The 26284-nt window shown below is 40.7% G+C and overlaps 2 protein-coding genes across 2 annotated transcripts in view; both read right to left on the bottom strand.

The window, feature by feature from the left end:
* Positions 1-13882: 13882 nt before the first annotated feature.
* LOC139448684 (glutathione peroxidase 2-like) lies at positions 13883-17039 on the bottom strand. Its single transcript, XM_071230238.1, has 2 exons — positions 16656-17039; positions 13883-15123 (listed from the first exon to the last, which is right to left on the bottom strand). Exons 1-2 carry the CDS (start codon positions 16833-16835, stop codon positions 14668-14670), a joined length of 636 nt encoding a protein of 211 aa, XP_071086339.1. The 5' UTR covers positions 16836-17039; the 3' UTR covers positions 13883-14667.
* A 2770-nt stretch (positions 17040-19809) lies between these two features.
* LOC139453701 (serine-rich adhesin for platelets-like) overlaps positions 19810-26284 on the bottom strand; it is a 28968-nt gene continuing 22493 nt past the window's right edge. The window contains exons 26-30 of the mRNA XM_071235176.1: positions 23558-23747; positions 23181-23308; positions 21909-22046; positions 21153-21247; positions 19810-20557 (exon numbers count right to left, since the gene is read on the bottom strand). Of these exons, the coding sequence (XP_071091277.1) occupies positions 20381-20557; positions 21153-21247; positions 21909-22046; positions 23181-23308; positions 23558-23747 (728 nt within the window). The 3' untranslated portion in view covers positions 19810-20380. The remainder of the gene's footprint in view (positions 20558-21152; positions 21248-21908; positions 22047-23180; positions 23309-23557; positions 23748-26284) is intronic.

The following is a 26284-nucleotide window of genomic DNA, read 5'->3' as shown; positions in this document are numbered from 1 at the left end:
CTTTTGTTCAGGTTTCAAATTTGTAATCGAGAATTTGTAAAATATATTTCAATGCGTAGTCGCCAATTTGAAATTAGTGCCGTAAAGCAGGAGAAAGCTGCCTTCTGACTGGTCATTCCATTGGTCAGTCAAAGTTTGCGCAAGGTCGGTCTGACGTGACCTGTTATGGGATGTCCTCGGATCTTTGTTTAGCGGTAGTGAGAACTAAGATCTGATTTTAATGAGATTGCAGCACTTAGCAATATACAAGCAATGTGACGGCAGTATGTAAATATCAAATCTGGATCATACAATCCAATGATTGACATCATGAGCATTGATGCACGCAATTGGGATACAAAGACATGCAATCAACCAAGTCAGCGAGCCTGACCACCCGATCCGGTTAGTTGCCTGTTGCAAAAAGGATATGATACTGGGGGCCTCTATTCCTATCTGGAATCCAGATAGCAGATCTACCTGAAAGTATTATTCTAATAAATTATGCATATAATTAAGACATAAAAGAAACTAATTGTCTGTCTAATTGAGACTGAAGGGGCTATATATTATCCAACATACAAGTTAATCAAAATACAATACTAAGTCTGTCTATTTTCTGATTCAAATTACAAAATGGTCCATTGATTATTTTCCATTGTGCCTACTCTGTTTACTTCCAATTTCACTGCTTAACAAACAGAATTTGTTGTGTCGGTATGACATTTGATTAAGTCAATATTTGATGGCTTTATAGCATTCCTGATTCTGACACGGCGTCAAAAGATGTCATGAAGCGCAAATATTTGACATTTCAGTTCATGGATTAGGATGATAATGCTAAAACCCAGCATAGTTGCTTATTTGACCAGCCATCATGTATATGGGTGGAATTATTTATTCACGTGTGTTTTATACCACCCGATTGTAATGTCTTGGCTGTCTCTCCAAATGGTTTTATTATCCTCCACGTGGCTGTTTCCCAGTATTCTGGGATTCGAACCCACACTTCCAGAGTGCCAACATTTGTTACACTTGACCACTTTCTAAATGGCATTGTATGTTCATAGCTTTCGGCCATGGGAGCCGTGCCAATTTATACTTGTCAGAGGGGTACACAAAGTACATGATCTAGACTACCAGATGTCGGATTTTCATTTTTATGGAAGCCTCGTTGGCTGAGTGGATTATATTGCTAACTTTGTGTGCTGGCGGTTAGGTGCCTCACCCTGGCAGTGTGGGTTCGAATCCTGAACGGGACTCAACCCCCCAAAAAGTACGAGAATCTGTACTTTACTCAGAAAGTGTTATGCCAAATATAACATTTGTTACAGTATAATTGATAACTGCCCACTTTTTCAAGATCCATTCTCTCAGCAAAGCATGAAGTTGATACCTTGATTCCAACCGGCAATGGCCTACGTACCCCCATTCCACCCCGAATTCCCTCCACCCTCAAACTACCTCACCCCCAACTACCTAATTCCATCTGTTCATGGCCCATGATCCCATCCCCGACCCCCTCACCCCCACCCCCTCAGCCCTAACTCCTTCATTCCATCTGTCCATGGCCAATGTACCCCCCTGCCCCCCATCTCACCCCTAAATCCCTCATTCCTTCCACTCAAATTCCCTCAGACCCAAATACCCCCGCCCCACCCTGAGACCCAAATACCCCCTCCCCCCGAGTCCCTCATAGACATACCCCCCCCATACACACACACACCCCACACCCCATCCCTTACTCCAGATTCCCTCTACCCCTGACAAACGCAGGGAGTTTTTTATCGGGACTGGATATTTGTTCAGCTACGGCTGCAAAACTAGATACTTTTTAAACTAAAACTATGAGCCCAAATACTTTACCAAAGCATCTTAAAACAATTAATTCTTCTATGGCAGACAATTTTTCTTTTTTTATAAATAATCTAAAGCATAATTATTTTTTCAGAATCCCACATTGTACACATTGTATTTGATAAAATCAATGAATCCCAATAGCAAACCGGTTTCTTCAATCAGTGTGAGTTTATGATCTTGATTATTGGGAGATCAATATGATTACTTGTATTGATTTCCACTGTATCAGTGATAGTTCCCTAGTGTGAGGTCTGTTATGTTGAGTGTTGGTACTACATCAGCACCATATTCATAATCATATTCACATCAATATTGTTGATTACAAGGCAATTCATTGAGAAATGAATAAATATAAATGACACAAACATAATATTTTCCTTTATGAAATCTTAGTTACATCAATAAAATGGCTGTGTGTTATCAATTTCAGAGTGGTGCAAAATGGATCATAGCAAATGAAATCTTTACCATACTATTTCAATGCTACAAACATAGGTCTTTGATTGGCAGTTAGATGTTGAAAGAACGTGAATACATGACACTTTTTATGGATAACAACTTCTTATATGCTTTGTTATGACATTACTTCTTTCCCCTTTATCAAGTGAATATTGTCATTTATCCATTTATGCTATTTTTTTCACTACACTATTGCATTAATGTTTTAAAAAATGTCACTATTTGTGTTTGGGCTGGGACGAGTCCAAAATTACTACCCGGGTACCCACCCCCTACTACCCCACCCTACCCGGATACCCGCTGTAGGTCTCAAGAGGTAGGTACGGACTGTCCAATTGAGAAAAGTTTGACCATGGCCCTGGCAAAATGTGTTTAGATACACAAATAAAACGATCTGGTGTATACACTGAAGTTGACTGAAGTTTTATTTTTATTGAAACATATAAAAGTCTGAAGGAATGGGCGTAGTAGTCAGAAAGAACTGCGAACATTAGTGACTTGTAGTTTAAACATAGAGTTCAGGATAATTTTTGTCTTTAAACAATATATCATGTGACTTACCACGGGTCCGGGTAGTCCTGTGGGTACCCGGGTCATACTCAGTACCCACCTGACCCGAGTCCCCAGCCCTAATTTGTGTCTCTTCAATGAATTATACTCATTGAAATTTTATCACTTGTGTATCTGATAACAAACGTACCTAAAGATTCATTTGATTCAATAATCATAACATATATAATCAGTATGATATATAGAATATTATCATCAATAACTTCTCAGACATTTATGAGAAATCAAATATTGACTAGTACTGTCACGTTGCAAGAAATACATTAAATTTGAACTGTCATGATATAACAAATCAAAAGTTAAAATAATTATCATAACAGCTCATTCATCCATGCAAACGGTCCCTCCTAAGATGTATTGCTGATCATATATATAATAACAATTTCTCACAATATATGACAACTCGACTTGTATCCCATATCTTATAAAGGTATTTTATTAAATTAAGTTTACAAATGGCTTAAAAATATACAAGTATTTAAATCACAACATGTCCTCAGTGTACAAATCGAGCAAAACGAATATACGTTGCAACCCATACAAGCAGTGTCTTAGACAAACTGTCTAGAGAGTTTCTCAGGGAATTTACTAATTGCTCAGGGGTTCGATGGTAATAAACAACCGCTGTTAACAAAGCCCCGGGCTGGTGTGGTACTTTGACCTTCAATACCTCTCAACGCTTAAACTGTGATGACACCTACCTCATCTGACTGTCACTACATCAACGACGTCGCATCCATCAACAGCATCAAATAACGACTGTCGTTTTGTGTGTCAAGTCACTATTCGGCCATGTTGCTCATATCGCCGAACAATCATAGGAACTAACGCGCTCACCTAGGGCTTGGCTGTGATTGGTTGCTATGAACGCTAAGCGAGTTGACCGACAGATCTACTGTTATATCCAGCGAGCGATAGACTTGCGGCTAGCGGGGTTACACGCATCGACGACTCAGTGAATAAACAGCTTGTGGCTGGTAGACGGAAGGGGACCGGCGATACACAAAATCTATTGAGTTTTTTTAGCAAACTTTCATAAAAGCGCGTGTCACAATTTTACTTATTGATTAAACGATCACAGTGGAGCCGACGACCCGACAACCCTATCGCTGGGGATATAATATTTGGGATTATCATTGGGTGTGAATCATTTTCTACTTACGTGATTGAACTATTGATCGATATTGAATCACACCCAAATAGAATGTTATCATCATTGTATTGGATATGTATTTAGACTTATATCTAAACCACCGAAGGTTATATTACATTCATAACTGATGTCAAGTTGATTCGAATTCACCCTTAGACAATCATATGGATAAATTAACTGTCAGTTATAAGTATATTTAGTAAACCTAGTGTTTATTGTTGTATATAAAACGATTTTAGATCATTTCTGTGATTTAATTTATTTTCTAGACTCTTCACTGTGAGAAATGCTACAGAGGAAATAGAAATAGTGTATAGAGGATATTATATGAGTGTTCATGTCATACTGTGTTTACCACACGAGTGTCTAAATTCCGGTATTTCCCGAGCGAGTGAAATACGAGAGTCGTTAACATAGTATGACATGAACATATAATTGTAATATAATGTTCTATTTATTACTGAAGAAAATGTCTGCATACAGAGACGAATTTTAGTGTTGACCTATAAGGTCAGCACGTCGCAACAGCAGCGGAACGATGACGTCAACAATCTTTAGCTTTGTCGTCGTTTCTAGTGGTATGACCCTAGGGCACATATGATTTTTATGAACCGCGATGAGTAATAAATATATGCACATGACTGTATCACCCAAAACAAGTTTCCGCATCTATAATGAAATTGAATGACAATTCTTAGTTGGTTGGTTTGGTTGGTTTGTTGTTTAACGCCGCACTCAACAATATTCCAGCTATATGACGGCGGTCTGTAAATAATTGAGTCTGGACCAGACAATCCAGTGATTAATATCATGAGCATCGATCCACGCAATTGGGATCGATGACAAGAATCAACCAGGTCAGCGAGCCTGACCACCCGATCCCGTTAGTCGCCTCTTGCGACAAGCATAGTCACCTTTTCGTAAAAGGCGACTAACGGGATTTGGTGGTCAGGCTCGCTGACCTGGTTGATTCTTGTCATCGATCCCAATTGCGTGGATCGATGCTCATGATATTAATCACTGGATTGTTGTAACGTCATCGGTGACCATGACGTCACAGTCAAATGACATCACTAATCTCTCTGCCACTGAAGCTGGATGGCTGTACTCTTCACACTGAAGACACTGCTTATTACTGTTTACAAACTGAAAAAAGTTGGAAGAATGATTTTGGATTATAAGTAGAATTTCACCCACGTGTCTTTTTACATAAAATATGGCACAACTCGTCGATAAAAGTTAAAAGCAGTTTTAGTGTTAATATATTTGATATGAAAAGGACGTCACAATGGTCTGCAAAGCATTGTGATGCAATTTCATTGCAGCGATATCTACATTGTAAATATCGCTTGATCTCACCCAAGCGATATCTCAGGTGGGAGCCAGTTTTGGATGATAAAAAGAAATACTCGCAACTCGAAATTTTCGGAGTATCTGTATGAATGAAATTTTTATGAGTTCCGTGCCTTGGCGACAGATATCCATATGTAAACGTACATGCAGGTTATATAAGCAAACAATATGTGAGCATTCAAATAATAGCCATTTGGTTCAAGATAAGAGAGTTAATAAATATATTTCCCCGCTCTACTGTATTGTTTATGTGGCAGTTACATATTTTGACTATTTCTTGTATTTTACCTTTTAAGTATAATTCATGTACATAATTAAATGCAGTTGTAGTCATTCTTTTATTATTGCTCAGCCTACTTTAAACACTTAACCATCAGTCACATCACTCTTACCAAGCATGCTTACTGCATGGTTTGTTTGTGAATGTCACACCCTGTGAACTAATACAATAGCCCCAGCCTTCTCCCTACTCAAGCCTTTTGTCTATATGGCCAGCTTGGGTACTCAGCCATGCTGTATGCTGGACACCTAAGGACTGTGGTCACTCCACATATGCCTCTCCACGGATAAATATATATATATATATTCACGTGTTTTTTCACAAGGATCGTTTTTGGGGAACCTTAGATCAAATTCCAAGGTTAGTATATTGTATTATTGAATTGAGGATTTTATTCATTGAATTGTATTTGCAATATTGTAGATATTGTTTGTATTTGGATATATGTGTGTTTAGACAGGAATACACGGAATGTAGATTATCATTTCAGTTTAACAACCAAATAAGGATCCTACAATCATTAAAACATGTACAAGCATTAAACTAAAAAGTAAGATTAGTAGTTTTAGAAATGATAGAGGTTACTTGTGATATAAGAGGTAAGGCTAAGCAAGCATGCATGGTATGAATGTAGGTAAACATATATGAATGAATGAAAGTAAGCATAAATGAATGAATGCATGAGTCATTTTATAATATTACTCTTTCATGTTTAGCTACATGTATAGTGTGATAGAAAGTATTTGTTCTTATTGGCACGTCTGCATGTACTGTATATATTATTATTTCCTCTGCAGACAAGTTTTGCACTACTGTGCAGAAACATAGCGCGGCATCGTCCCCAGGTGTGATATCAACCCAGGCCCACACACCTGGTAGGTTTACATGTCGTTTACATGTTGTCGTTTACATATCGTTTACAGGTCATTATCTAGAGTAAGTATTTGATCATATATCAAGACAGAATTCGTTTCTAATTAACATGTACATAAATATATTTTACCCAGTGCATTAACAACAATACTATGTACTGCATCTCACCAATAATACTAGTATGCATATGAATTATATGTATATATCTGTGTTTATGATATGTGTATTGTTTTATATGTGCTCTATTGTATACCTGATTGTTTCAGGGTGGTTTTTCTTTAAAATCACATTCACATTTCTGCAAATAAATATTGGCCATTGAAGAACACCGTAGTGTCTGTGGTCTGTGGGCATCGGACCCAGTCCTGCTACATTTACATTATGCAAATACTACTTTTGACGAAATAAAGATAATTGTTGTTGCATTTACTTTTCGTGGGACTGTGGTTGTTTGTTTGTTGTTTAACTCCGCACTCAGGAATAGCGACTGTGTTTGTATGTATTGTATCAGTGTGAAAGACAGCAGTTGTTCACTTCAGTTTATAAAATAAAGTGTGGATCATAAACATTTTATCATACACATTCTATTGACTTTACGTTGTTGATCAGGAATTTTCCTCGTTTCCGTTAAGACAGAAATTGTACGATAGATAGATTCGCGGAATGGTCCCTTGATAGTATTTAATTTCTTGTTTTAAGCAATACCAAATAAAAAATAGAAAGTTTGCAAAACAGGGACAACATATGATCGGACGTAAAGCATATTTTCAAACGAACAAGATTTTTTGGTCAAATTTGGGTTATGCTGGAACGCGAAACAAGAAAATTGGCCGCTCTTTACGTGAAGTGAGAAACAGGAAAATTGCCCCCCCCCCCCCCCCCCCCCCCCCCCTTTACGTGAAGTGATAATAATCATTTGATGAACTTAATGAGATGAATATTCATTTGGGAACATGTATTACATAAGGTTCTCAAGAAGCCGCTGGTATGTCCCGTGGTGAATGGTAGAATGAAGTATCCATTACCCCATGTCGCGTCTCCAAGGGACCACCATACTGAGAGCTGATGCTTTTAATGGATTCTGATGATGTATGTAAAACATGGTTGCCACTTCGGAAAACCCAGCTGTTGTGTGGCTGATTAGGAGTAAATGTTCTCGTCGTCGCTCAGTGTTTGCTGTCACGCCCACAAGTATTGAGTTGGAGTCGATGGATTCAAATACATGTATATTGTCCAGCTGATTGTGTGGCATTATATTCCGACTGCGGACACCGTTACATGTTCTACCAGCCGGGTACAGAAAATATATACGCGATCGTTTTATTAGTTGCTGGGAGGCCTCTGTTGTATATATCATTCTCAATACTGGTAGAGATTACATTATGTCTAGTGGGGGCGTGTCAAGTAACCTTGATTTAAAGTGAATTATATAATTTTAACATCGTAAGATATTTTCCGTTTCAATTTTAGGAGCGGGGAATCCACACACAGCCCCAATCCGTGCCGTTATAAAGACAGACATCGATTGATCTTTGTAAGCAATAAAAATTAGTGATAATTAACAATGGTTGGGTATTTTTCTCACCTACACTCGCTAATCTCACAACAAGTACCTGCAGCAGATTATTGTATAATGTATGCCAACAGTCAGACCAGATATCATAAAACACTCAGCCTTGTGTATCACGTTAGCAAGTGACACGAATTCACAGAGCCTATGGCATGTCGCTTCATCATTGTAGTGCTATTTCAAGAAGCTTATGCTTTCGACCAGTGGCTTGAAGTCGGACGTTTCTGTGATTCCTACACATCCCTCTCCTATTCTATCAATAAAATAGTTACAAAAATGGTCGTTTATTTGCACCATATTTAGTAACGTGGCGGTGTAGATGTCACGTGATTGTCACGTGAAGTAATTTATCGTCTGCTTCATGTTTGAGACCATTTCCGGACGAACAGAAAATCAGATACATTGGCCAAATCTTCAAAAAGATACTTTTAGAAATCTTTAAGAGGCCGCATTTATTCAAGAGTCATAGATGCACTGTCTACACATATATTCGATGTCATCAACAGCGAGGATCCATTGAAACCACACCTCGAACTGGACGCGTGAGAAAAGCGGCCCGACGAAATAATCACAATAATGTCCTAAGGAAAACGTGGGGATATTAATATGAAATTCTAAGGAAATAAATTCACTAGACGTGTAGTTATTTTTGGTTCCATTAAAAGACCTTGGCTCCTTTCAGAGACAAAAAGTGTTTGTCTCTTGAGTTAGTGATAGAGAAAATCTTCATTGTCACACAAATACAGAATATGTAATGGTACGTCACTAAATTAGGTTAGGGTTTCAGACACATTACTATTTACATAGTATCCTACCTGACGGCGTTCCTCATTCGGCTCTTGTTTACGTTATTATATTTAACGGCGGTTAAACAGGCAACATTATAACATTAGCACTTTAAAGCTATTATTCCGACGAATGAGGTCAAGAGACAAAACATATAAAATCTGAAATGATGGGAAGTTAAAACATATTTACAGTAAAATAGTTAGAAGGATAATAAAAGGACATCACGGTGGAGAATCATATATCATATTTTCATACAGAGCTTTTGCTTATGAGGACTGACCAGTTCCGAAGCCGGCAGAAATCTCATGAATCGGCTTTTCGAAAATCATTCGGCAGGGAATACCAGATCTGGGTGACCTCTTCAGCAAATGAATTCACCTCGAACTCAGATGTTGTTACCCTGGGAATCTCAACTTAAGGTCCTGCCCGAGCGAGTAGGTCGGCAGCATTATACAAATTTTGAATATACTTAGGTGAAGTTTTATTGACAATTTTGTAAGATTCCTGGCCTAATTCTTGCAATGTCATTGTGATTCAGCTGGTATATTGCTGACTGCAACAAGTCGAAGCACCATACGATTGTTTACAGAAAATAAGCCGACGGGACGTGATTTTATGTCTGCTTCAAATATTTTAACTGGAAGTTTGCTCAAGCATCGTATCTGTACATCACTTTTGTCAATGAATGCCGAGCTGAGTAGCTTTCGATCAATGCCACCAGTAACGTATATCTACTCCTTCGTTCTGTATATATGTACAATGATAATAGGCGGGAGGATTCCCGTAGTATCGAAATATATATTAAGTTGTATGTTTAATATGCAGAAGTTCTGCCCATTAGCTCCTTTCAACCCGTGAAGATCCGGGGTAGAATAGGTCTTCAGCAACCCATGCTTTGCTTTAAAAGACGACTATGCTTGTCGTAGGAAGCGACTAACGGGATCTGGTGGTCAGACTCGCTGACTAGGTTGATGCATGCATCCCAGTTCGATGCTCATGATATCAGTCTTTGGATTGTCTGATCCAGACCCAATTGTGTACAATCCGCCGTGGTACAGCTTGAATATTGCGGCGTTAAACAACAAACACAGAAACTAATAGAATAAAAAAGAGAATAAAAACCCAGACACACATTCACCTATCTGTACTGCTGTAACCAAAAGTCGAAAATATACCGAATGGTGCCAAAGAAGCATACTACCATACTTCATAGTCTCAGTGAATAAAAAATTGTATTACAACGTGTTGCCGTGTACAAGGCATAGTCAATAACTTTTACAGCAAAATATAGGACTATCAAAAGAAATAAAATCAGACCATTATGTGACATCATGAAATAGTGACGTCATCGATGTAAGCCCAGAGTTGGCACTTCCGATGACTGCTAAACAGTTACCTCAAGAGCATTTGTGCATGTTAGTGTTAATGGTTAAGGTTCATATCCGTATATAATCCTTCCCTATGCTCCTCTTGTGACATTGACAGGGTATAAGGATTCACTGTCTGCAACTATCTTCACAAGCTACTATGAGACTAAAACGGCGGGCCTCCATTTCTCCACAGTATATATCCAACCCCTGAAACAACTACTGACTTCTACTTGTGTCCCGGCTGCAGCTGTGTGCCTATATCCACTGAGACGATGAACATATCCGAATTCCTTGAATTAAAACATTTCTGTCCCTTTTCATACAATCTCACAATGTAGAATCTCCGTTTAGGTAATGAGCCCAATGGCGGATATGAACTCCGTTTTATTGATGTATTCCTTGTTAGATGGGAGCTGTGTGATTATAAGGAGTTACGTGTGTGAAATAAGTTAGGAGTTCAATGTGGATATGAGCTCTACGTTGGTTAGGAGTTCCATGTGGATATGAGCACTTCGTTGGTTAGGATATCCATGTGGATATGAGCTCCACGTTGGTTAGGAGCTCCATGTTGATATGAGCTCTTCGTTGGTTAGGATCTCTATGTGGATATGAGCTCTACGTTGTTGAGGATCTCTATGTGGATATGAGCTCTACGTTGGTTAGGAACTCCATGTGGATATGAGCTCTTCGTGGGTTAGGAGCTCTATGTGGATATGAGCTCTTCGTTGGTTAGGAGCTCCATGTTGATATGAGCTCTTCGTTGGTTAGGAGCTCTATGTGGATATGAGCTCTTCGTTGGTTAGGAACTCCATGTGGATATGAGCTCTTCATTGGTTCGGAACTCCATGTAGATATGAGCTCTTCGTTGGTTAGGAGCTCTATGTGGATATGAGCTCTTTGTTGGTTAGGAGCTCTATGTGGATATGAGCTCTTCGTTGGTTAGGAGCTCCATGTGGGATATGAGCTCTACGTTGGTTAGGACCTCTATTTGGATATGAGCTCTTCTTTGGTTAGGAGTTCCATGTGGATATGAGCTCTTCATTGGTTAGGAGCTCCATGTGGATATGAGCCCTTCATTGGTTAGGAGCTCAATGTTGGATATGAGCTCTTTGTTGGTTAGGAGCTCCATGTGGGATATGAGCTCTTCGTTGGTTAGGAGCCCCATGTGGATATGAGCTCTTCGTTGGTTAGGATATCCATGTGGATATGAGCTTCACGTAGGTTCGGAGCTCCATGTGGATATGAGCTCTTCGTTGGTTAGGAGCTCCATGTGGATATGAGCTCTTCGTTGGTTAGGAACTCCATGTGGATATGAGCTCTTCGTTGGTTAGGAGCTTCATGTACATATGAGCTCTACGTTAGTTAGGAGCTCCATGTGGATATGAGCTCCACGTTGGTTAGGAGTTCCATGTGGATATGAGCTCTTCGTAGGTTAGGAGCTCCATGTGGATATGAGCTCTTCTTTGGTTAGGAGCTCCATGTGGATATGAGCTCTTCTTTGGCTAGGAGTTCCCTGTGGATATGAGCTCTTCGTTGGTTAGGAGCTCCATGTGGATATGAGCTCCACGTTGATTAGGAGCTCCATATGGATATGAGCTCTACGTTAGTTAAGAGCTCCATGTGGATATGAGCTGAACGTTGGTTAGGAACTCCATGTGGATATGAGCTCAACGTTGGTTAGGAGCTCTTTTCTGGATATGAGCTCCACGTTGGTTAGGAGCTCCATGTGGATATGAGCTCAATGTTGGTTAGGAGCTCCATGTGGATATGAGCTCTTCGTTGTTAGGAGCTTCATGTGGGATATAAGCTGTACGTTGGTTAGGAGCTCCATGTAGATATGAGCTCAATGCTGGTTAGGAGCTCCATGTGGATATGAGCTCTACGTTGGTTAGGAGCTTCATGGGGATATGAGCTCAATGTTGGTTAGGAGCTCCATGTGGATATGAGCTCCACGTTAGGAGCTCCATGTGGATATGAGCTCCACGTTGGTTAGGATCTCCATGTGGGATATGAGCTAAACGTTTGTTAGGATCTCCTTGTGGATCTGAGCTCCACGTTGGTTAGAAGCTCCATTTGGGACGTGTGCTCTATGTTGATAAGAAGAGCTAGGGATGTGAATGCCAAGTTGGTCAGGAGGTGATGAGATACATATATACCATTTCTCTCTAAATAAACATCTGTGTACCAATGTAGGGGAATCAATTATGGCTTCTCGTTGTTGTCATATGTCATCACTTCAAAGTAGAGTTAACATAGTTAGCTGGCCATATAGCAATGTGTAGATCAGGAGATGCGTGTAGGACAGATGGCAATGTGTTGACCAGGAGATGCGTGTAGGCCAGATGGCAATGTGTTGACCAGGAGCTGCGTGTATGCCAGATGGCTATTTGTAGACCAGAAGCTGTGTGTTGGCAGGGGACATCATGTGAAATAGGTAGATCATGAGCTATATGTATGCTAGAAGCATACACTACTTGTACACGTGGAGGCGTATCTGAATTGTAAAGAAGGTAATCCAGAACTCGCCGTATATATGCACAATTAGTGTGTAACACACCGGCCTTCCAAGGTTAATGGGCTACTGCTGTGGTGCGTGTGCCTGCATGCATCCCCCACTTCTTATAGGCTTGTCATATTTCCCTTGACTGTAGTCGTGACACAGTTGGGACTAGAAAGTAGTATTTCATAATCGACCAGATTCTGCCACATAAAATGCTGACACGACAGGATCCACTTGATATTTATATCTTTATGCCCATAGCAACAGAGGAGTGGGTATACTTAGTTTTTACTGGGCCCCAAGTGGAGTAACTTCAAGGGTCATTATAATGCAAAATATCCACTCGTTGATGCATTGAGGGCGCCGTCTAAGTCGTCACAATTCGCTGTGCCGAGTTGCGTCCCTTGGGTACTCCAAGAACATATAATCGTGGGTTCGAATCCCGGTTCGCCCTGGTTATGTTTCTAGGTTTATCAGCATCATACCCGTGTTCCTGGTTCCTGGACAGTATTTTTCGTTCAGAAATGTCTGTAAGCCCTTCGTGATTCCTGGGTAGACTATAGGCCTCCGTTACCCATTGTTTTAAGAGCAGACCTATGAGGATCAGGTGGGTACAATGTGTGATCTGCCTGATTATGGGTATACTTGCACCGATCGTGTGATCGTTGCTTTTCCTGTCACTCGCTGATTCTCCTGGCCGAGATTTGATTATTTACAGGCCGCCGGAATGTAGATGCTTGCGGCTAAATTGTATGTGCTTCATCGTTTTTTTCTGTTGTCTCAAAGTTGATATTCACATTTTGTATCAACAACGGTACAGTGAGTGAGTGAGTGAGTGAGTGAGTGAGTGGGAGAGATGGTCTAACACCGGTTTAACACTGTCAAGGCAGGGCACACTACGAATGGGTTACACATGTACCTATGTAGGGAATAGAACCAGGGTACTGGCGTGATGAGCTAACGCTTTAAGCTACCATCTTACCGTGCCAGTGTGAATAAGACCTGTGTGGACTTTCTCAGTTAAGGTATAATTTAATGCATAACTTAAACAAAAAAGCTTCTTTTGATAAATATTTATTCACATAATTTACACTTCATCTAAGACACGGAACACAGACTGAGTCATTTATACATGTGTATTCATATTGACAGAAGACATTGGTTAAACGGTATACCCATTTGATAATATGACATTTATTGGACCATCAGCGACAATTGTCGAATTCTTTCTTTCAACAGGCACATCTCTCTAAACAACACACAATATAATGTCCTAGAATGCATGTGTGGATTTATTACCTGGTGGTTCGATGCCGACACCAAAGTTCCGGTTTGTCCGATCCATCGTAAGTTTTGGGAACCGCCGTGGTTCAAAGCGACCTACCCCCTTCTGACTACAGAATGTATGTCTCTGAGACAATATTATACCGAAACACGTCTTTCATTTCTTGTTTCTCAACAAAAACAACGAACTCTCAGACGAATTGACTTCTCCCCCCTCATCCACACCCACTATGTCACATTGGCCGTCGCCCGTCACTTGAGTGGACTCAAGTTAAGGGGTTGTTAAACAGTTCTTAATGCATTATTCTTAACTGAGAAAAATTCCGAATAACGTCAAAAACAAATAATAAGTCACGCGGAATTAAATCAAATCCGAGAACTTTTGGAAATCAGATAATTTCTTTCTTTCAATTACCGTAAAATATAGCCTCGTAAACTGCTTTGACATGTTCTAGGAGACACAACGATTGGGCTGTCGTAATTATCTTTAACATCGACTTACGGTAGTCGCATATTCCTACGATCAAGTTCTGAAACGAGGCCGAGGGGACTAACAATGCTATTTCGGCAAGTCCCTGAGATGTAGGTGTTGTGTTCGCGGCATATATTATAATAACATAGCGTTGTTCAATGCAGCCCGTGCTGTTCCCGGACTGTCCTTGGTATTTTCTTCTGGAAATGCTCAATATCCTTTTTAATTAGCTCTATGTCAGCCTTGTGCGTGTACCGCCTGACTGGCTGGCCGTCATAGTTGATTAAAAACTTCTCGTAGTTCCAGCCAATGTCTTGACGTTTTACAGGCGTCCATGGCACCTGTTTCTCACGTGCTATTATGATGTCATCATCATTGTCAGGTCGAGGCAATTTCATCCTCAGATACTCAAAAAGAGGCGATGCCTTCATACCGTTAACTTCGCACTTAGCAAAGATTTTAAAACGAGGCTCAAACTTTCCCCCGGGACGGACGTAGTGCATGATGGGTAATATTTCATCGTTTTCAAAAGGTTCACCGTCGAACTGGTTACATGGGAAGGCGAAGATGTTGAGTCCTTTGGAAGAGTATGCAGACAACAGTTGATTCAGCTGTGGATATAAAATATATTCAGTTAATCTTTATCGGGAAAGTACGGTGGCCCATACCCGCCACTGGTGAGATCATTTTTCACTGTATGCCTCCATATTTTATCTGGCGGCCGCAAGATACTTCCACTGGTGAGATAATTTTCCCCTGTAAACCTCTATATTTTATCTCACCAGTGGAAGTAACTGGCGGTCGCCAGATAAAATATGGAGGCATACAGTGAAAAATGATCTCACCAGTGGAAGTATCTGGCAGCCGCCAGTTAAAATATGGAGGCATACAATGAAAAATGATCTCATCAGTGGCGGGTATGGATCACCGTAGGAAAGTACGTTGAAAAATCAGTTTCCGAAATAAGATTGTTTTATCAGAGGGAGTGTGGTGGTGGGGAGGGGTTGGGTTTTTTTTCTACAAGCATGTGACCATTCTGGGTTACACTTACTTGTAACGGAAAAAAACCTAATTGATATTAAGAGGGGTGATGGGAAGGGTAGATATAGGAGGCTGGGATCCGAGTAAGAAAAGTTAAGATTTTGAAAAGAAAACTTGCCTCAGGTTTTATCCAGAAAAAAACATAAACTAGTCACTGGATATGATGAATGACCTGGAAGAAATGTGTTGTGCAAAACAGTTCGTGTTTTGAAGCAGACTGGAAAATCCCAGAATATTGAAAGGTGGGTCCCTTAGAACCGGCTAGGGTGGTCGGGTGGTCGAGTGTGTAAACGTGTCTGACTACTGTATACAGAGAAGCCTGAGACATAGAGTCGTGGATGACCTTGTCGTCTGAGGCGCTGGGAAATCACTGTGATGTGAAGATTTGCGTCCCTTAGGCGTGCCCGAAACCTTTACTCGTGAGCTCGAATCCCGGTTCACCCTGATTATGTTTGTAGGTTTCTCATCACCATATCCGTGCTCGTGGGTTTCACCAAAGTGGCAAATGTCTGTGACATGCATCACTTCGGAATTTCCAACCACATCAAGCTGACACGCCGTGATATGACTGAAATACTGTTAAAAACGGCGTTCATTTACTCAAACTAGTGGTCGACAGTAGGAGCTACAATCCCTACTGTAGGAACCTCTTAACAGATAGTATCTTGTGTTTGAATGTTCGGGCTCTAGCTCATGTGGTTCCAACTCGCTCACTCAGCTGAACATGCAGCTAGCACGCCGTGATATAACTGAAATACCGTTCAAAGCGGCGCTTACCCCCAATCTCTCACTAAAACAGGACCCGTGAAAATCTTGGTTAGAAAAGGTCTCCAGCAACCCATGCTTCGACAAACGGGATCGGGTAGTCGGACTCTCTGACTTGGTTGATGCATGTCATCGCGTCCAAACTGTGTAGACCGATGCTCTTTATGTCAATTACTAGATTGTCTGGTTCAGACCGCCGCCATATAGCTGGAATTTTGCTGAGTGCGGCTCTAAACAACAAACAAACACTCAGACATGGACCCCTACAGTACGAATACTGCACATGTTCGGGTAAGCATACCATAGATAACAGAACCCCAACAAACCCCCCTCTCACCTGTTTAAGTTCGTTCCTTGTGTTGAAGTCAGCAGTCGCGATGTTGACAACCAACGTCAGCCGTCCCTCAAAAACTTTAAACTGTTCCACTCGCCCGTCAATGAGAGGCGCCGACAGCTCGTAGAAGGATGAAATAGATGAGACAGGACCCAGCCTGACAACCGGATGGTTACTCATCATAGAGCCAGAACTCTACTCCCCCATTCACCACGTCGAGGGGACACCCGCAATGGGTAAACGTTTCAAGGAGGTAGAAAATCCACACCAATCAACCAAAATCCAAAGGTATAAAAAGTAATTACGAGTCGATATCCTTTCTCTGTTAGCAACTCTTCCCGCCAGCCGAAACCGACGTCCCTCTTGTGATAGCTATCTTAACGTGAGGTTTAGTCAACACAGCGTTGGGTAGATACCCTTCAAGTAGACCCCCTGAACGATTAATCATTGCCACACAGTTAGGCGATTTGCTACTGGTGAGAATGTACCTGTACAGTTTTTGTGTCTCAATAGACAACGCGTTTCATTGTAGGCGAAAGTATTTATCTATTGTGCGCGTCAACCCCCTATCACTTAGCTCCGCGGCTTTTGATCGCTATTCAGTGTATGCATTCTGTAAATTTCTGCCCCAGGCTTTATCATAGGATCTCCACGGGACGGGAATCTACGTCATGTCTCATCAGAATTCGTGTACTATACAACACGCTTTATGTTCATGCAGATTTATTGTGTAGACGCTCGTAAATAAACAATAGCCCGTATTGTGCATATGTCGCCCTTCTTTTGTTGGATGGAACTGGTGGAAAGGAATGCATCAATGAAGGTAGAATTAGTCAGTCCGGTAGTTGGTAAAAGCAGGTCACCAGGTCACTCGGTCAACTGGTTACTGTTACAGTGCATGTTTCATTTTTATTATATTTTTATGAAAAAATTGATTATTGGTTTCTTCATTAATTGGACAAATCAGACATTATTGATATGAGTGAGTATAGTTTGACGCCGCTCCTAACAATATCCAGCAAGGGACATCAGAAATGGGCTTCACATATTATAACCATGTGGGGAATCGAATTCGAAACCAGTACTTCGGAGTTACATTTGAACATTTCAACTACTGGTCTATTCCAGGGAGCCTTATTGCTATGGAGTATTGGAATACATTTCTTCGAAAGCATGTAGGAAAGGTTGTTGTTCACTGTGTCTCTCCTGTTTGCTTTCTTACTTTCTTTGTGCAGAAGATGGGTATTTGTCTCAAACTAAAGATGTGATCCGAAACAATAGCGACAGTCACTAATAATTTGAACACATCCTCGTTAAAGATGATGAAATTATTTGTAATGACAAATATAGAAAGGAAATCAGCGCTAGATGAACATTAGCACTGACACAAAACACATATTTAATCATTCCACGAATTTGTCTTTAATAAATGGATATTTTGGTACAAAAAAATAGGTGTAAAAAAATATATTTAAACGAGCTCATACGAATTGGACCAAACGCAGTTTACATTTACAGACTTAAGTCACCTGCCTTTTGCATGATGACAGTTTGGACAGACGCAGGGTCCGTCTAAAATATTGTTGGTAACATTACTCACACGATGAATGTATCGCTATTGTGTGATCATATCTTATGACAATTCGGAACTATCGTGCGCCTGTGTAACCTGCACACTGGGACGAACTCATTGTGACGGCATGCATTAGAGACGCCGCAGTCAGCTGTGCAGGGTTGCCTCCCCTGTGCACACCAGAAACCTATGATTTGGGGTTTGAATCCCGGTTCGCCCCAATTGTGTTTCTTGGTTTGTCAGCACCAAACCTGTGCTCGTGGGTTACAACGAAATGGTCGACGTCTGAGACCTGCATCATTTCGGGTTTTCCTCAGACATCAAGCTGACACACTGTAACATAACTGGAATACTGTTAAAAACGGCGTTCAACCCTACTCCCCTACCCCTACACTTCACCACTTCCGGTTTGAAAACGAGGCTTGTTGTGCGTATGTTAAGGTGAAGGCTGAATAACTCATAGAACCCATCAACAATAAGACATCACAACAGACTCTCTGTTCCCGATCAGCTGAAGTGAGTTTTTATCTATGATGGCGAAAGCGTGAATAATCTGTGTGACAGCCTTTAGAGGGTATTACTGTAATAATATCATATTTTCATACTACTATAATAATAATAGATCATACTGAAGCTAATAAGTTATCAATCACCAATTCGTATTTTCATAGGATATTGGTTTTCAGTCCTTTTGACAAATCTTGCAGCATGCAAGAGAGGTTCTTGTTACAAATGTCATTCTTAGCTTGGAAGCACTTTGTGTTGATATTTACGAAAGCCTGATGGTGCCACGTTGGTAGCTTATATATTTATTTTTAAATCGAAATTTCTCGTTATTTCAATTATTGTTTATTTTCTCATTATTTCGATTATATTTTCGTTATAACAATGATTTGCACGTTATTGCCAGTACAATAAAAAAACTTGAAATTTCGTGTTTTTTGTCGTTACTGCGATTATTTTCTCGTTGCTGCGATTATTTTCTCGTTATTGCTCGAAAATATTTGAAAAAAAGAGAAATCTAGATTTCACAAAAAAAATAATGCAACCAAAGTGGCATCATTCGGCTTTTGTAGATATTGTCCTGTTGTAATGCTCCCGTTTCTCGTCTACACCATCATAGATGTGTAACCAGATAAATTACTGGCACAAATACCAATCATGCCCACACACAATCTATATTAACCGAACGTGATTAGATTCTAAACATGTTTTGATTCTAACATAGATTCTAAACATGTTTTGATTCTAACATAGATCGTAACATGTTTAGGACATAGATTTGTTACGGCCTCTTATGTCTTCAGGTTTGTGTTTCGGATAGTTTACATGAATGAAGACACAAGGTGTCCATGAAAGTCTTATAGATTGAAACGGGTCTATATTTTCAAACGAAAATAACAATACACCTGAAGCATTTGTGTTTAAGTTTCGTTACTGATATACATGTATTTTGAAATACATTGAACTGTTTGGTAACATTTTATATATTATTTTCGGTCCAGTCTTGGTAAAGTATTTAGTATCATTACCATACATGTAGGTACATATTCTGTTGAAATATAGACTGTAGTTAAAACAAAATTGAATGCATATTTTATTTTCATATGTAAGATATCACTGTGACATATGGTCGCAACATATTGATGTTCTATCAGAATACAAGGATATGACATGATGTTGAATTGAATAGGACCCATGTTTTAAATATGTACAACGTGACACGGTTCATGTTTGTATTCAATCTAAAGATAGCACAGCATTTCTTCGAGAAGAGGAATGAGTTTGTCGTGCTTATGTTTGAAACCTCGCAATCATGATACCAAAGATATATTTTATTCTTTTTAATAGGACCTATCAATTTAACACCATGTTATCTAAAAACATATACACAAGTCATATTTCTCAAAGTCCTTGGACAAATCAGCTTGTATGGGATGACAGCGCAATGTATTAGTAAGATTATGTTATCAAACAATGGTCAAAACTTATGTAGCAGTCATGTTCATGTTGTATATGGTCCAGCTGATTGTATACGTTTCATTTGTATCAGATTACCGCAAATGCATGTATTATAACGATGGAACGCATACAAACGCATTTTATCATTATTTATTGAGGTTACATTGCGCATGTCAGTACACTCAAGAAGTCCCTACACTCCATATTTTGGCAGATACTGGTTGTACGAAGAGTCTGAGAGCAGACTGACGTATTCAATCTTGTAATCGAGGGTGCCATCGCATATTCCTTCTCCGGAGTTGATGAGACCGACTGTAACAATCTCCAATGTGTCCGCCTCTGTGCATACCATTGGGCCGCCCTGGTCAAACTGTAATATAACAACGTATATGTACATACCTACCATACATACACTACGCACGATAAACGATACTCCACGTCCGATCCACGCAATTGGGACAAGATGGCATGCATCAACCAAGTTAGCGATTCTGACCACCAAATTCCGTTAGTCGCCTCTTACGAGAAGCATAGTTGCCTCCTATGATGTTTGTAAAATACATGCAAACTGTTGACAGAAAATACCAGTCCCCTTCGGCACACGATGACACGGAATCAGCCAAGTCACCTAGCCCGACAACCCGACCCGTTCCTTAGGCCCCACTGTTTATTAATCAGATGTGGAGCTGGAAGTATATTTTCAGGGGACAGGATATTGTTTCGGGCACATCCAGCATATCCAACCAATAGTTGAACAACGTTGTGTCGAAGTTGAAGGGACCTTCGTAAATGCTTCGAATTATCCGAGGTTCGACAAAACCGAAAATGTGATGAATATAGAAGGAATACACGGGGATCATGTTTGTACTTCGTGACAACCGTTAGTTTGACACACCAAAGTTCGTCACAACGGTGTCAAGAAATTATTTAGAAGGACAAAGAATGCCATGAACAACAGAACTCACGTCACATGTGTCGATTGTTCCTGTAGTGCAGAGCTCATCTCCAGTGCATGTTGTGTTTCGTGTAACTGAACCTTCCTGAACATTCATATTTGGCACTGAAAAAAAAAGCAGAAGTCTTTGACTAACTACCTGGCTTTCCAGCTATCAGAAAGAGTCACCACCCTCTGTCTCTTGGTGTGTTGATTGAGCGTTGATATCACAAGCACTATTCACCATTCATAAGTAATCTTTCACATACTTGCCCGTGATACTTGCCCGGAAACCTGTACATTGGACCTAGTTCACGTGAACGTCTTGAGTACCTTTAGAATCAGATCAAAGTGTTTGGAATAACCCAGTTAATAATACACATGCTTTCTCATAGCAGGAACGATTCACAATACACCACATGAGTGAGTGAATGAGTATGCTTTTACGCCGCTTTTAGCAATATTCCAGCAATAACACGGCGGGGGACACCAGAAAAGGGCTTCACACATTGTACCCATGTCGGGAATCGAACCCGGGTTTTCGGGCAAAGTAGGCACAAGTTATGGATAACAACTTTACCGACGTTTCGGTATAGATCCTTATACCGTTGTCAGGCAAGTCTAAAGGCGACGTTTCGGTATAGATCCTTATACCTTTGTCAAGCAAGTCTTGCTTGACAACGGTATAAGGATATATACCAAAACGTCGCCTTTACAGTATTAAAGAAGTTGTTATCCATACATTGTGTCTACTTTGCGATACACCACATGTAGACTAAACACTTACTTCCTCCAACTCCAGCTCCAGAGCTGACAGCCTTGCACGTGTCCCAGTCGATGTTCATGTCGGCAGTGGGGATGCAGGCTGGCAGGCTGCAGTCCGCTCCTAGGGTGATGGCACTGGGAAGTGTCATCTGGTACAGTTCTGAAACGAGCATCCGAAAATTCGAAACAAAAGAGTCCGATCAATCTTACAAAATGACATCCCTATTTTGATCTCGGTAAGTGTACTCTGACATAGGTCATCATGTATGATTACAACTGCTAGACCCGCTCGTGAGCAACATCTACTGAGGTCGACATCTACCAACCCATGATTGAGATAACAGTATATGTACCCTGTCATTGACGTTAGGCCTCATAACGCAATAATGTACCCCCGCAAGTTGTGAGGGTTGTGAATATCAGAGTGACGCACTCACTCCCCATCCGTAAGTTGTGATGGCGATCAACATCAGGTAGACGCCAGCACTCACTCCCCATCCGTAGGTTATGACGGTGATCAACATCAGGTAGACGCCAGCACTCACTCCCAAACCGTAGGTTATGACGGTGATCAACATCAGGTAGATGCTAGCATTCACTCCACATCCGTAGGTTAGGACGGTGATCAACATCAGGTAGATGCTAGCATTCACTCCCCATCCGTAGGTTAGGACGGTGATCAACATCAGGTAGATGCTAGCATTCACTCCCCGTCAGGAGGTTATGATGGTGGTAAACAACAGGTAGACGCTAGCAGTTACTCACCTCCGTTGTTTGTGATGGTGATCAACAACAGGTAGACGCTAGCAGTTACTCACCTCCATTGTTTGTGATGGTGGTAAACAACAGGTAGACACTAGCAGTTACTCACCTCCATTGTTTGTGATGGTGATCAACAACAGGTAGACGCTAGCAATGACTCACCTCCGTTGTTTGTGATGGTGGTAAACAACAGGTAGACGCTAGCAGTGACTCACCTCCGTTATTTGTGATGGCGGTAAACAACAGGTAGACGCTAGCAGTTACTCACTCCATTGTTTGTGATGGTGGTAAACAACAGGTAGACGCTAGCAGTTACTCACCTCCATTGTTTGTGATGGTGATCAACAACAGGTAGACGCTAGCAGTGACTCACCTCCGTTATTTGTGATGGCGGTAAACAACAGGTAGACGCTAGCAGTTACTCACCTCCGTTGTTTGTGATGGTGGTAAACAACAGGTAGACTCTAGATGTGACTCACCTCCGTTGTTTGTGATGGTGGTAAACAACAGGTAGACACTAGCAGTTACTCACCTCCGGATCCGTAGGCTGTGAGAGTGGTATATCGTGGTATAGTGATCTGTTGCTGACTGCTATCTTCCCCATCAAGAAAGGTGTTGTAATCCCCGACAACAGCGTACATGTCTTGGTAAAGTAATGTCCTGTTGAGTGGTTAGAAAAGCCAAATTTCAATTGCAACTTAGAATGAGAGTTTTTACATCAAGATAAGTTTATATAGGTAAACTATTTAGTCACATGAGGGTAAAAGTTCCAGCTTTAGGGTTTTCTTCACCAATTATTTTATAACTTTAATGAACACTTACGATCACTGATCATCTCTACAAATCTATCAACACCCACCACACTGCTCTTGGAACGTTTACTCATGGTCGGTATCTGTTTCAACTTACGGTTCGAGCCAACTCTCAGCACATTGCTTGGACGTGGCGATGGTCGTTTCATCAATCAATATACCTGAGCAACTCGGGACAGGGAAATTATTAGGCTTGAAATGTACAAATCCTGGCGTTGTACACGACGTGACATCCGAGCCGCCAACCATACGCTTGGCGGTGTTCGTCAGCTCACTGTAGCGACATTCTGGAATTCAGTATGAAGCATAAACATCAGTTTGTATCTTTACGTAGCAGTCAGCATCCCGACCTGATATATCAGATATAACGTAAACGATTGCGTTAGACCTAACCTGGACACTTTCTTTTGTGCCCAATTCTTGACAATTACAGCAACAAAATGTGAACTGGTGTTATGATTATTGCATGAAATATGCCAGAGCTACACGATTTGTAATAAATTTTGTATTTATGAGTGACGGGAACAGCCTACGTGTTCTAGTAGTAGAGCTTCCGCCCGGAGAGCGGAAGGTCCGGGGTTCGATCCCCGGTCGCGTCATACGAAAAGACGTTTAAAGATGGCACTTGTTGTTACCCTGCCTGTCGCTCGGCATTAAGGGGGTAAAACAAGGACTGGTCGGCTTGGAGTCAGCATATTGTGTCTGAGTGGGGTATTCATGTTTAACTGCGGCATCGGCATTAAGGGGGTAAAACAAGGACTGGTCGGCTTGGAGTCAGCATATTGTGTCTGAGTGGGGTATTCATGTTTAACTGCGGCATCGGCATTAAGGGGGTAAAACAAGGACTGGTCGGCTTGGAGTCAGCATATTGTGTCTGAGTTGGGTATTCATGTTTAACTGCGGCATGGTATCTCATGAGATAGCACTATATAATAGGCAAATACGTGTAGTGCAATAATCTTGGACGCGACGTTATACCCCATTTCACCTCACCCACAATAGTCACCATTTGCTTTCATTCGCTAAAGAGGACCAGTGACTGCTATGTTTAATCTTTCAATCGCAGCCTACGAGAAATCAGCCACCGTACACGCCAGTTCTGGCCTGGTCGAACCGAGTCATTCGTGTCATTCCGGGACAACCCGAAAAGCGACTGGTGCCCCTCTCGTGGCCAATTTTGCGACTTATTTCCATTTTAGCGCAAACCGGCATAGCTGAAAGAATTGTCAACACATTGCGTAATGATTCACGTATATTTCCCCTATATATCATACATATTCCTGATGCTATTTAAAACACATCGGGACTTTATTATGCAGTATGATTGACCACATTTAATCGTATCTTGGGTATATTTTTAAATGTAAGACATACGTAATATAAAAACATTATTCATGAAAGATTCTTTGACATTAGTACTTTAAGTCATACGCGCATTCTGATTGGTTTGTCGTATTTTCACACATAACATTCATCTTTAATCTCTTGCAGGTTACGGAAAAGGACGAGTGTTGACGAATGGAACCGAGTGTGTTGCAACGTAGACAGGTATAATAAGTACGCTTTACAGTGCATCTAGTGTTACAACACGTATATTACACTTGTCACTTTACTGCCGAAATATTGCCAATACATTGCTGTCGGTTATATTCATTGGCCGAGAAGCGGTCACGTTCCATTCGACAGAAACGCATATTGACTCTAAGTCAGGTCAGACAATTTCCGGCATTGACTTGAGTTACTAATTATAAAAATAGAATGGGAATTCCCCTGATATGGTATTCCCCAAACCTAGGTCAATCAGGTGTCTCCGTTTGTTGAAACCTCCTAACGTTATTATACCTGCCATTGTTTATATGTTGAATCTGCTTTTGCCTTATACAATATATCATTATTATACACGTGTGAGACACAGCTATACCTTCCTTTATTAGTTTGGTTACATCTTTCCAACGATTACTCATCCCCATGGCCCATTCCCCCTATGTTAATTTCTCAAACTCATAACACATGAAGCACGACGCCTGGCGCCAGGCGATGATAAAGCAATTGTAGACCTTCTGTGATGTCAATACCCGTTTTTATTGACCAATGAAAAACGGGTATTAACCTCATATAAAGCCTACACTTGTTTGTGGGCAATATTCCCCTGTACAATATCATAAGTATGGGATAAACACGTCGAAGGGTTTTTATGATATTTAAAACCCGAATCCAAGTGATTAAACCGAGGGGCTTCAGTTATACCGAGGATGAGGGTTATAAAACCTTGTAGAAACCAGAGGGTGTGTGTTTTATCTAACTTATAAACCGAAAACTTAAAACAACATTTATCAACACTTTAGGTTTCAACATACTTTCCATGAACCTTAGGAAACGGGCTAAAATATATGTTGCAGGTGTACGGGTACTTGGAAAAAAACATTCTTAAAAGCATTGTGAGTTATCAGCGCGTCTGTAGCCCAGTGCTACACTCACATGGCGGTTGATGCGGTTGATGAGGTTGCATGTTCGATGCGCGGGAATAGAAAGAAAACATTTGTCATTTGATTTTACATTTCGTTACATTATGTTCAAATGCAACATAATTTTCAACCCCGAGAAATGTTGTATTAATAAAATCCCGCGGATAACATAACATCCTATTTTTATTACATTTAACCTGACTGGAGAACAATAGGATGACGTCACTGGAGGTTTGTTATTGGCTAAAAGAAACCGCTTGGTGAAAGGAAACGTGGGGAAGGGAACGGGACATATGCAAAAATGTTTATGAAGAAACAACCCCATGTGATGTTTTGTTACTGTCCCGTGTGCATGACGT

The sequence above is a fragment of the Haliotis cracherodii genome, unplaced genomic scaffold, assembly GCF_022045235.1.
Source record: "Haliotis cracherodii isolate W230 unplaced genomic scaffold, xgHalCrac1.p SCAF_10, whole genome shotgun sequence".
NCBI classification, from domain to species: domain Eukaryota; kingdom Metazoa; phylum Mollusca; class Gastropoda; order Lepetellida; family Haliotidae; genus Haliotis; species Haliotis cracherodii.
The sequence above is the reverse complement of the archived record's forward strand: the minus strand, read 5'-3'. Positions and strand labels throughout refer to the sequence as shown.

Bases quoted from the DNA above. Each gene is read 5' to 3' on its own strand.
- LOC139448684 (XM_071230238.1), bottom strand. From the start codon at position 16,835: ATGATGAGTAACCATCCGGTTGTCAGGCTGGGTCCTGTCTCATCTATT. The intron at 15,124-16,655 runs GTGAGAGGGGGG...TTATATCCACAG, and splicing joins CAAGGAACGAACTTAAACAG to CTGAATCAACTGTTGTCTGC.